Source organism: Mustela putorius, unplaced genomic scaffold, assembly GCF_011764305.1.
Source record: "Mustela putorius furo isolate JIRA1106 unplaced genomic scaffold, ASM1176430v1.1 tig00000874_pilon_pilon_pilon, whole genome shotgun sequence".
In the NCBI taxonomy this organism is placed as follows: Eukaryota; Metazoa; Chordata; class Mammalia; order Carnivora; family Mustelidae; genus Mustela; species Mustela putorius.
Genome location: NW_025421505.1, coordinates 6,962,651 through 6,975,739, shown reverse-complemented (window position 1 = coordinate 6,975,739; position 13,089 = coordinate 6,962,651). Strand labels below are relative to the sequence as shown.

General features: G+C 45.5%; 1 protein-coding gene across 7 annotated transcripts in view; it reads right to left on the bottom strand.

The window, feature by feature from the left end:
- Positions 1-13,089, bottom strand: part of SLC23A2 (solute carrier family 23 member 2) — a 131,208-nt gene that overhangs the window by 17,870 nt on the left and 100,249 nt on the right. For all 7 annotated transcript variants that reach the window (XM_045086034.1, XM_045086032.1, XM_045086031.1 and 4 more), the window contains 3 exons: positions 12,055-12,236; positions 1,975-2,095; positions 1,324-1,480 (listed from right to left, as the gene is read on the bottom strand). In XM_045086034.1, coding sequence (XP_044941969.1) covers positions 1,324-1,480; positions 1,975-2,095; positions 12,055-12,236 — 460 coding nt within the window. The remainder of the gene's footprint in view (positions 1-1,323; positions 1,481-1,974; positions 2,096-12,054; positions 12,237-13,089) is intronic.

Below are 13,089 nucleotides of genomic sequence, written 5' to 3'. Positions count from 1 at the left end.
CCCAGAGCAGCTCATGGCAGCCAAGGGCTGTGGTGAAGAGGAGCCCGACAGCGTGGGCCACCATCCTGGGGCCAGAAGCCCAGTCCACTTGGCCACACCCCTCCATGCACAGGCCGGGAGGACCCTGGGGACATCTCTCTGGTTTCTCAGCACATGCACAGCTGCTCTTCCGGAACAGCCCACCCCGTGTTCCTCGTTTGTGCTCATCTTAGGACTGGCCGGCGCCACAGAGAAGACCTCCTGGCAGTGCTCCTCCTACCTCCCACACCTCCTCCTCCTGACTGCCTGGCCAACCGGTTTCACCTCATTTTATATCAGATTCTGTGTCTGTTTATAAAACATGCATTTATTGTTTTTTTGGGGGGAGGGACAGATGTACATAAATACACAGACCATATGATCTGATGAGAATGTTATTTTAGAAAGAATAAACTTTTGTTAAGTATGAACAGGTTAGTGATGGAACAACTGCCAATATCACTGTCATTTAACATGCTTGGAACAGTTTTCTTTGACCCAACCTTGCTATTCTCAGCTTCTCCTACTTTTTCTCATCATCATAAAATGTGAGGATGTGGCTGCTGAGCAGGGGAATAAATCAGCAGAACCTGACTAAGGTCAGGTTTCAGTTCTAATTAAAAGGCCCAAGTGCCGGGAACAGGGTCTTTACAACAGAACAACCAAGCATTAATAACCGCTGGATTCATACAAGTCACTTTTGGGGCTGGCCCCAAAGTCCTCTGTGTGAATCCAAGTGATACCTCAGCTTAGGACTACACCCCCTACCCCCCACACCTTGCCAAGAGTTACCCAACACTTAAATTATAACTCAAGAGCCATCTCCCACCCATTAGTGAGTATCTGTTCACTTCTGACAGCTGTGACCAAATAAAAAACAGAGTATAGCTCCCCATTAAGAGATGACACAAATCCCATCATGCTGAGCAGTCGACTTGCTGATCATCAGGCCTCTCCTAATTAAGCCTGCTCTGTGTGGGCAGCTCGGGTACCATGTGGCTCTCTATTTGCCTTCTTCAACCCTGGCAAGGGATTCCTTGTCCAGGATTTCATCCCAGTGGAACCAAAAGAATTAGTTCATCTGGGAAGGGAGCTGGCACGAGTCTCCGAGCATTAGTCCCAGCCTTCTGGGGACAGGGCCTCCCCCTGTCCGCTGTCAAATCCTCCAAATTGTAAGACCTTCATGGGACATTCTAGACCAAAGAAGGCTTTTCAAGCTGCAGAGCCTTCTGCCACCTTCCAGCTCCTCTAAAAGAGGCTCTCAGAGCTCCCAACCCCTCTCCCTCTGGCCACCAGAGTACTTACATGGGTATGGGACCTTAAACCACGGGGCTACCAGAAGCACACCCTGCCTGGCATCTGTCCGAGCATAGAAGCCGTATTTTGTGCTGTCGGGAGGGAAGACGTCGGTCACTGTGAAGATGAAGCACAGCAGCCAGGACACGAGGATGGCCAGGATGATCTAAAGTGGTCAAAGGGAAAAGCTCCATGAGGCCAACTGAGGTGGTGGAGGCTGGCAAAACACACACCTTCCTCCTGTGGGCTGCATCTCACACCCCACAACCTCCACCATCGTTGGCACTTTGCAGGAAAAAAACACCACAGATCTGCTGAGAGCCCATTCCTGGATGGAATCACATTCCAAGAAAGAAGTTTTATGCAGGTAAAGTTACTGGAACCCTCAGCCTGGCTAGAAAGTAAGAATAATGGACAATGTGCTTGCAGAGGCCATGGGAATACAGATCTCCCCATCTCAAACTGTGTCCTCCTACACTGCTGGAAGGATTTTAGAATCAGAACCTTCTGCCACTGGTAAACTTTATGCCAATGACAATTTTGTGGTCATCGGTACCCTGATGTTACCATCCTGACTTAATTCCCCCAGGAAGACCTGCTTAAAACTTCCTTCCACACAAACAAAAGCAATGTTGTCAAAAAATGAAAGTGACTACTCACAGGGAACATTTTGAAAAGCTGTAACTTGTACGCAGTCCATCCTTTCTTGGATTTGTAAATTGGGAGAGGAAATTTAACATTTCTGGCGTACTGCGAAAACAATAATACTAGGAAAATTGTCCTGATGAGAGAGAGAGAGAGAGAAAATAAACTATGTTAAAGGCTATCTGTGTTTTAAAATAATACTCAAAGCTTCAACAGCAAAACTAACCATATTATTCAATTCATTTCTCTAGGAGCTACTAGTCCTTTTAACTGTTATTTGGGAAATCTTATCTTTTTGGAAATGCCATTTTGGGAAAGATACTAGTTCTAAGCATATCTTGATGCTAAAGGAAACTGCCATATAAATGTTTTGGCTAAATTTTCCTGAACAGGACAAGAAAACCTGAAGAATGCACATACTCAGGAAAGATGCTCACACTGCGTAAGGGAAAAAGATACCTACAAGACAATGCACACTAGAATCACAACTATGAATCAGCTACAAGACACGCACTTGCCACACGGGCATGAACACACACGCACATGTGCAAACAGGTAAGGGGGTCCAAAATGCTCTCAGGGATTGACTACCAATAGCAATGTTTTGAGACTTTTCTACTTTCCCGTATTTTCTGATCTATATCAAGAGCATAAAGTTAGCTTCAAAAAGCAAAAAGCTTCAACATTTAAGGCCTACATACAGGATTCAGTATTAATAACTTTCCTGAGAGGTTTGTGCGTCAGATATTATGTGAGGGTCATGCCGCCCACCATCCCAGCCTTCTGCAGCGGTGGCTTCTGTGACCATCCACGTCCCAGACAGATAAAGCCAGTGGTCCAATATTACGCAGGCATGAGTTTGCAGGGGGGTTGGGCCAAGGGGTCTAGCTCTGCAGCCTGGCTCTGAACTACTTTGCCACACTATCCTAAGAGCAGGGATACTAGGGCTGGCTCAGAAGGCCATCTACCTCGAGCCCCCCACCCCTGACCCAGCTGCACTGAGGATCAGAGGAGGCAGCAACATCAGATGACTGCTCTGCAGCAGGACCCGGCACGCCTGCTACCAAGCACAGCAGGTGTGGGACGACTTCCCATTGCTGACACAATGAAGGTCTACAAAGATGTGTTTCATCGCCCATAGGGATACACTCTCACTTACGACCCGAGGGAGAGTTGGCACAAAAGTGGGTTCCCAGTCAAAGTTCAGCTTAATTGTTCCTGGGCACAGCTCCAATTACAGAGATGGAATTATCAGCTCCGCTGACAGTGGGTCAAGTGCAGCTTCACTGTCACATTCCTAACGAGGCACGTGGTCTATAGCTAGCCGGAGAACAGGCTCATGCTGCTCCATCTTCTCCCTTCTCCCCACCTGCCCAAGTTCTTTGTCCACCTGGCGATGGGGATCTCAGCCCAAATACAAAGTCATCGAGCCAGTACCAGTTTGAAGTTGGAAATACACATGTGCCCAAGCTATTTTAATTCCCCCCAGGGTGGTAAAGTTTAACTTAAAAATGTTATGGTGGGGGCACCTGGATGGCTCAGTGGCTTAAACCTCTGCATTCAGCTCAGGTGATGATCTCGAGGTCCTGGGATCGAGCCCCGCCTCGGGCTCTCTGCTAAGTGGGGAGACTGCTTCCTCCTCTCTCTCTCTCTCTGCCTGCCTCTCCACCTATTTGAGATCTCTGTCAAATAAATAAATATGTATCTTAAAAAAAAAAAGGTTATGGTGAACACTTGGGTGGCTCAGTTGGCTAAGCGTCTACCTTCAGCTCAGGTCATGATCCCAGGATCCTGGGATCAAGTCCAATTATCGGGCTCCCTGCTCAGTGGTGAGTCTGCTTCTCCCTCTCTGTCTGCTGCTCCCCCTGCTTGTGCTCGCTCTCTCATGCTCTCTGACAAATAAAATCTTTTAAAAAAATGTTATGGTAACGATGGGTGCTAAAACTGGTTTACTTTAAATTTAGATTAACATAAAGTTTTCATGTTCCAAAAAAATGCTGATTTATTTCAAAGTGAACACTCTGAGATTCCAAAAGACCCCAAGTCTATTATTCAGGCAACAGCCACCTGTCATTGCCTGCACCATGGTGTTCACGTTTTAAAGCATGTTTACAAGGGGAGGGGGGACAGAGAATTCCAGGAAGGACACCCAGATCTCAGGCCAAATCTGGCAGTGCAAATGAACTAGGGTGGACTAGGCAGATGAACACTTCATTTTCCTGCCACTCTAACCCCCCCCCCTTCTAATTTGTTTGTCCTCAAACAGCCTGTGTAGCAGGTGGAGCAGGCAGTCCCATCACAGAGAGGCCACAGCAGAGGCTCAGAGGTGAGGGGTGTGCCTGAGCCCATGCATCTTGGCCAAGCAGAGAAGGGGAAAGGATAAGCCAGCCACAGGTCCTCAGCCCAGGGTTCTGTCCAACCACAGGCTTGCTGACTTTCTACCTTACAAATATTATGCAAGCAATGCAGACTACAATGTAGGAAAATTATAAAAGGTGAATAAGCAAAAAGAAAGACAAAATCCTGAAGACCCCGGCCGGGGGGAGGGGGTTTGGGAGAAGGGGGTGGGATTATGGACATTGGGGAGGGTATGTGATTTGGTGAGTGCTGTGAAGTGTGTAAACCTGTTGATTCACAGACCTGTACCCCTGGGGATAAAAATATATGTTTATCAAAAATAAAAAATTAAAAAAAAAAAAAAAAAATCCTGAAGACCACTCATCACCCCAGCTTAACAACAATGTAACATTCGGCCTATAGATTCTGAGCAGCTTCCACTCCCTGGATATTTACAGGGCATCACTGGGTCTGGGGCACCAGGGTTAGAGAGGGACATGGGACCACTGACGTCACCCTTGCCCTTGAAGCACTAATAGGTCCATCATCTGACCCAAAAAGGAATCACACTTCACAACATGCTTCCTAACTAGCCTGTAGCCCCTATTAATGCCACCTCAACAGATGGAAATAAGCAACTGCACCTCAGTGGCTACTTAGCATTCTGCCTTATGCACATACCACGTCTTGTTACACAATTTCCATATGGTGTGACACCAGGAGCATAAACAACTGTGGTAGATCACCCCTCCTGGCACCTATCTACACATTTCCTTAGGGCAGGATCCTAGGACTGGAATGGATCTGTCAAACAGTAAATGCCTTATGAAAAAGCTCTTTTTTTCCTTATTAAAAAGCTTCTGATACAAACTGCCAAATACACAAAAGCTGAAAGAATTTACAAATCCCACCCAGAGACCAAAGACATCCACTTGCTTCTCACTGCAATACCAGGTCTTATACTTTTTTTTTTTTTAAAGATTTATTTGAGAGAGACAGACATCGAGACAGCGCAAGTGAGGAGGGGCAGAGGGACAGGGTCCCTGCTGAGCTGGGAGCCCACCAGGGCCTGATTCCAGGACCCCGAGATCATGGCCTGAGCCGAAATCAAGAGTCAGAGGCTTAACCAACTGAGCCACGCTGGCGCCCCATAAAGTCTTATACTTTTAAATACCTACCAATTTCGTCAATTTAAAAAATTATCGTTGTTTAACTTTCATTCCTTACACTGAAGAGTATGTATCTCAGCATTGTTCACAACAGCGAATACTTTAAACAACAAGCATGAGTATCAATGGGGGAATGGTTTCATAAATTCTACACTATTCCATACTATTCAGCATTGTGCAATTTTACAAAGAATGGAGCAGATCTAAACACACAGTCTTAGAGAGATGAGCCCAGAAAACTGTTAGGGTGAAAAGCAGACGATCCTGGTAAAGCTGCATCTGTCACTATGTTTGTGTTCAGGCATACAGGGCAAATACGAACTTCTCACTCATCAATTGTGACTTTATTTATTTATTTATTTATTTATTTATTTATTTATTTTTGAGGTGAGGGAGTGGGTGGGAGGAAATATTATTTTAATTTAGATTTCCCTGTCTAATTACTGTTAAACTTCAAATGACTAGAATTTTAATATATTTAATATATGTGGTGATGGTACATGGGGGTTCCTTACACTATTCTGTATTTGAACAGGTTTGAAAACTGTATGAAAGTAATCAAAATAATGTTTTCTCATGAAAAGCAGCGGTCATCCAGAACCAATGCTTAGAGTTGGGAATGTCACCCCATTTATCCTCTCTTGAGAACCTGCCTCTAACTGTGCCTCTCTTGGCTGACTTAGGAACCCGTGTCAGTATAGTCTGACCTACCACCACTGCCCCCACTGCTATATAAATCCCTGTGAAGGTGCACCTAGGTGGCTCCAGCAGTTAAGCGGCTGACTCTTGATTTTGGCTCAGGTCATGATCTCTGGGTCCTGGGATCGAGCCCCACATTGGGCTCCACGCTCAGCGGGGAGTCTGCTTCGTGATTCTCTCTCTCTCCCTTTGTCCCTCCCCCAGCTCTCTAAAATAAATAAATTAAAAAAAAAAATCCCTGTGAATATGCAGCATTGTGATAACCGGGGAGGCTAACCCTTTTTACATACTAGTTAGCTATTTATACTTCCTTTATTTGATTAAATGGCTGCTCATATGATACCCTTCATCCATTATTCCACCAGGACTCTCCCTTAATGAAACTATAAATTAAGGACCTTAACCTTTTTAATGGAATTTGTTGTAAATATATCCAAGATTCATTTATAGTTTAGTTTGTGGTTTATTTTTTTTAAGATTTTATGTATTTATTTCACAGAGATCACAAGTAGGCAGAGAGGCAGGCAGAGAAAGAGGAGGAAGCAGGCTCCCCACCAAGCAGAGAGCCCGATTTAGGGCTTGATCCCAGGACCCTGGGATCATGACCTGAGCCAAAGGCAGAGGCTTAATTTCAGTGGGTTTTGATGGGAGTTTTAAATGCATCAGTAGTAAAATCAATCAGTCTTTCCCTTTACATTATCTGCTTTAAGAAGGATCTTCCTCTGGACGGCTGGGTGGCTCAATGGGTTAAATGTCTGCCTTTAGCTCATGTTATGACACCAGGGTCCCGAGATGGAGTCCCACATCAGGATCCCTGTTCTGTGGGGCGTCTGCTTCTCCCTCTGACCTCACACACTCTCTCTTGCAAAAATAAATAATCTTTAAAAAAACATATCTTCTCCGCCCATGATTAAATATTTATGTACATTTTCTTCTGGCACATTTATTGTTTTACTTTCTATACTTAAGTCTTTAATTCAACCGAAATATAATTTAATATAAACTAGGAATCTAAATTTTTTCTAAATAATTTTTCTCATGTAATTCTTCTATTCCCCACTGATTTCTGATATGATTACCATCTTACACTAAATATTAATTTCTTCTTGGTTCTGTTTCGGTCACTCCTATTCTGCTCTACCAATGTCTATCCTTCCCAGGGCTACAGTATTGTTATTAAGTTCTGAAATGTATTTTAATTCTTGTAGGAGCAAGTCACCATTTCCTTCTCTCTGACTTCTTTGGGAATGGCCCATATTACTTTATTTTCTTTTTCACCGACTAGCACGTCCAGAACAATCTTAAATGATACTGGTAATAACAAACACGCTTATCTTGGTTTCTGATTTCGGCAGGCAGGCCTGATATCTGTCTCTCACTGTTAAAGGATGAGGCACTTAAAACTTTTATTCATGAAAGATCCTTCTATTCCCATACTGCTAGTAATTGGCAGCAGAGATAGAGACTGAATTTGACTGATGTAGTTGTCATCATGGTTTTTTATTAATTAAATCCACCATGGGCCTATAATAAATTTTCTAGGGACGTCTGGGTGGCTCAGTTTATTAAGCATCTGCCTTCAGCTCAGGTCATGATCTCAGGGTCCTGGGATGGAGCCCTACATTGGGCTCCCTGCTCAGCGGGGAGCCTGCTTCTCCCTTTGCCTACTGCTACGCCCCACTTGTGTTCTTGCTCTCTGACAAATAAATCTTTAAAAACTTTTTTTGGGGGGGGCACCTGGGTGGCTCAGTGGGTTAAGCCTCTGCCTTCGGCTCAGGTCATGATCTCAGGGTCCTGGGATCCAACTTGGCATCAGGCTCTGTACTCAGCAGGGAGCCTGCTCCCCCCACCCCCGCCCCACCTGCCTCTCTGCCTACTTATGATCTCTGTCAAATAAATAAAATCTTAAAAAAAAAAAAATAAAAATAAACTTTTTTCCCCTAATATTTAATCATCCTTGAGTTCCTAAAATGACACACATAGTGTGCTGGCTTTTGTATTATTATCTATAAGATCATTTTCCCAAACCATGTTCCAAAGAACATTCTTCCAAAATATGCTACTAGATATGGCACTAAAAAAATAAACTGTGTGTGCAGAGCTGTACACTAAGGCCTTTTTCTGAAAAGAGTCTTCTGCACACTTGCCTTTTAAAAGATCAGGGGCGCCTGGGTTGCTCAGTGGGTTAAAGTCTCTGCCTTTGGCTCAGGTCATGATCCCAGGGTCCTGGAATAGAGCCCCACATTGGTCTCTCTGCTCAGCAGAGAGCCTGCTTCCCTCTCTCTCTTCCTGCCTCTCTATTTGTGATCTCTGTCTGTGAAATAAATAAAATCTTTAAAAAAAAATAAATAAAAGATCACAAGGAGACAAAGTAGAAAAAGATGCTGAGCTTTGGCATGCCACTACCTAAACAAATCTGTACTAAGCTTGAGGCTGGACACCAGCCATAGGGAGGAAAGAAAATGTTGGTCCAGAACCTCCCTACGGTATTAGCTCTGTCAGAATCTGCCATGTAGGGGCGCCTGAGTGGCTCAGTGGGTTCAAGCCTCTGCCTTCCGCTCAGGTCATGATCCCAGGGTCCTGGGATGGAGCCCCACATTGGGCTTTCTGCTCAGCAGGGAGCCTGCTTCCCCCCCTGCCCCCTCTGCCTGCCTCTCTGCCTACTTGTGATCTCTGTCTGTCAAATAAATAAATAAAATCTTTAAAAAAAAAAGAATCTGCCATGTAGATAAAACTGGCTGGGAAGTTTCCCTGGTTTCTCAAAGTGCCAGAACCACTTAACGAGTGTGGGAATTTGCCCTTCCTTGAAATACAATATACTCACTAACCACTGGAGCCCAGAACTTTTATTAGAGATAAAATCCTCTGACAAGCATTCTTGCCTCTTCCTGCGTCAGGGGTATACTCACAAGCCCCAGTCCTCCCCTTGCTTATTATGAGGTGCTTACTAAACACAGGCAGTGGGCCAGGTGCTGGAGGTGCCAAGGGGACCAGAACTGAGCTGAAGCCTTACAGAACTGGTAGCCCAAGTACAAAAGGAGTTGGCTGGAAACTAAAAAACAGGAGAGCCAAAAGGAAAAGATGGACAATGGATACACAGAAACAACTGAGGAAATTTTCCCATGAACAGAGAAAAAAATGATTTGGAAGCAGAGGAAGGGCTTGGAAGGTCCAACATTCTAAAAGTTCCAGAAAGGGACAAGCAGGAATGGAGGGGAGGAAGGCATCCTTGAAATAATTCAGGATCATTTCCACCCCACCCCCACCCCCAAATGTCTGAGATTCCAGAGTGAAAAGGCCCCAAGTGCCCAGTGCGAGATATAAACAGAATGAGGGACTGTGAGGAAGGCTTCAGACACAGACAACGAAAAGACCTACAAGCTTCCAAAATTCTAGCTTGTGTCCAAGTAGAGTTTCACAAGGTGGAGAAAGGAGTAGAGAGTGACCAAGTACTTCACAGGGCTGTGAATGGGCAAGAAGGGAGCAAGCAGAAGTTGGAGACCAGTCTGGAAGCAATGACCGAGGATGAGGACTGTCCAGTGGCGGGACGGGCTCTGGAGGTGAGGCAGAAAGATGGCGTGGACGTGGGGAGAGAGAGGAAGCAAAGAATCAGGGACACCTGCAGGACTTCTGGCTTCACCAGCTGGCTGTGTATTGTGGCTCTGATCGAGAACAAGATGGCAGGAGGGGAGGAGTGGTTTGGGAGTCAAAAGCTTGACTCTTTCTTCCTCTGAAGTTTGAGGTGTCTTGTGTCCCAGCACCTGGAGGGTGCAGGCCAGGGCTTGGACCTGAAGTCTAGCGTCTGGAGGTCTGGCTTCAGGCTTCTGTGGAAGTCACCAGCATAACAGAGGCTTGCCAGGGTTGTGCACTAGACGGGGTCCCCCAGGGGAAAAGCATGTGGTGGGGAGGCAACCTGAAACCAGGTTCTGAGGAACCCTGGCATTGAATGATCAGGGTGAGGAGGAGCCTGTTTGGGTTTTTATGTTTTTCTGGAAACCACCCATTTTATTAATTTGCTGTCATTCTTTTTAAATTTGGGGACAGCAAGCACAGCTAGAACTCTTCCTCCATGGACCTAGAGCTTTATCCTCCATTTGGGCCTTCACCCCCTTCCCTGCTCAGTTAGCCTTGCCAGAAGCGTGTCCATGTGTTATTTTCCAAAGAACCAATGTTGGGATTCTTCACTTTTATTTTTTCTGTATTTTTGTATATATATTAATTTTTGGTCCCCTGCTTCCATTAGCCTCCATTTTTATCCTGTTTTTCTAGATTCTAGAGATAAGCTCTTCATGTACTTTGCCTTTAAGATTGTGTGGGCTTGTTTGTTTGTTTTTTAAGATTTTTAAAATTTATTTGAGAGAGTGAGAGTGGTGCAGGGGAGAGCAGAGGGAGAGGAATAAGCAGACAGCCACCCAGGCACCCTAAGACTGTGCATTTTTTTTTAGAACTCTGACTGCTCTGTGGGATTGGTCGGTTCTTACCCTAATCTTCTAAAATTATCAGTAATTGTGAACTTTCAATTTCCCCTCTGACTAGGAGCGATTTATAACAGCACTTTCCAGCTTCTAAGTGATCTGGGGTTTTGTTCACCCTTTTGCTGCTGGTTTCTAATTACCGTGTGATGGTAATTACATCTTCTCCTTCTTGCAACTTACTGCATTTCACTGAACAGACATTCTTCCACGCCCTTCTACACACCCGTGCTGGTGTGGGCAATACTGACCAACCTTCAGTAAAATGAGAAAATTAAGAACAATCCTGGACATTTCCACATACCTTAATCTGTAAGGAGAGATGGATTATAATTTCGCAAGGATGCACTTTACTCGTTCCAGCACAGACCGGCAGGATTAAGTGTTACAGGGTAAATTCTGGTCAAACTGTTTGAGTTCTGAAAACCATGGCAGCCACCTACTGGCTGTGCAAGCTTGGGCAACGAACTTTGCCTCTTTGTGCCTCTGCTTCTTTTCCTGTTGAATGGGGCGAGCGGCAGTGCCTACCTTAACTTACAGTGCATACAAAGCTGTACCAAAGCACAGGCTCAGGCAGGGCGCATGCTGTTAGACAATTACAGAAGATCTTACAAAACAAAACAACTAGAAAATTCCTTTCTATGATTATTTACTTGGTTTTAGGAATTTCACTGATTGGCAAAATTCCAGGTTTTGTACCATTTCCCTCTGACAAGATCAACTCTTATATGTGCTCTTCAGGCACACAAAAAGAATGTGGGTTCTATTTGTGGTATAGAGTTCTATGGCTCTAATAATCAATCTTATAATATTACCAAGGTCCTGGATGTCTTTTCTGACAACACATCAAGGGGTAAATGACATCTTTAATGGACTCGCACTTCCACACTGAAGGACCAGCAATGCCTGGCAGGACTCAGGCAGGAGCCTGGGGAGTCACATCTCCTATCAATGCCAACACACAGTCCTACAGCATCCCTGTCTCCTGCCAATCGGGAAGGGTTTTTTTGAGTCTCACCTATAGGATCTGGCTTCTCAGTGTTTCCATTCATGTATGCAAGAGACTTGGCATGACCTCAAAAGTTAAAAACTAATGGCATCACCATTTTATACCCCCTTCCTAAAGCCCGAAGCCTTACAGCCCTCACTCTACACATGGCTGCCAAACAGGTCTTTGGAATACCTTGACTGCAATGTCACTCCCCAACCTCTGGGACTTAAACCCTTCAATAACTTTCTGCCAAGAAACAGATCAAGTTTAAAATAAAAAAAAAAACCAAAAACACCACCTATCTCCTAAGCTCTGTGTAAATGCTCAGAACACCACGAACCCCCCCATCCCACACCGCCGAGGCTGCCGCTGGGTGGTGGGAAGGGGAGGTGCTGACAGTCTGTGCCAAGTGGTCCAGAGCACTCACAGCATGGCGATGCCCCAGTGCTTCCCCGCTCTCTCTCCTGCTGCCTGGAAGCCGGACAGCCCGATGAGAGCCACCGTGGGTGTAATGGTCAGGGGCCCGATGTATTTCAGCAGAGCCCCAGGCAGGCCGAGGAGGCCAATGACCACTTCTATCAGTGAGGACATGATGATGGCGCCCTGGATCTGGAACGAGAGAGGCCAGAGACAGGAGAGTGAGCAGCCTGTAGATCGTACACTCCAAATGTCACCCACAATCACACTGGACAGTTCTGCCAAGCAGCGACTTACTACCTAACAGGCATGACACAGCTGGAAAATTCCTGAGGCCTCAAAAGAAACCAGTGGAGTGAGTGGGGTCTAGCCAACCTATGAATCACATGGTCACTATAGGAGCATCACATAAACGGGCACTGATAGATGTACCGCCAACCTGCCACCCCATGGACAAGTGAGAGAGTTATCATTCCCGCTCAAGACATGGGACATTCAAAGCCAGCCTCAGAAGAACACTCCAGCACAGACTCTAGAGTGAGTCCCTGAGGGATATGGAGAAGGAGGTATTATTGATACAAATTCTAAAAGAACCCTCCTACAGTGGGGAAGGGCTGTGTCTGTGTCCATTATGAACTAATGGTAAAAGATCTTCCAGGTTTGGGAAGATCTGGATAAACAGTCAGCCATTCTTCATGGCTGAGGACTCCCAGCTGTGTTCTCTTGCCCTGTTCTGTTCAAGTGCACCACAGCAGACCAGTATCTTTAATTCCTTCCCCACACACAGGCAAACACAGGCTGGGATGAAGAGTTCTGCTGCCCATAGGCCAGCCTCTGTCACTCCCTGCCAGGGAGCCGTGTCCCGCTGGGCCAGTTACACTGGAGGTTGTGTATCTGGTCCGTGGGCACACGGTAAGGGGTAGGGAGGGAAATGAAGGGCAAGAAACAACACTGGATGGTGGCATAAAGCATTTCTGCACACTTCATTTCATAGTGATGGCACCTTAGTTTCACAGAAGAAATAAACATGTCCAAAGTTGGAAAA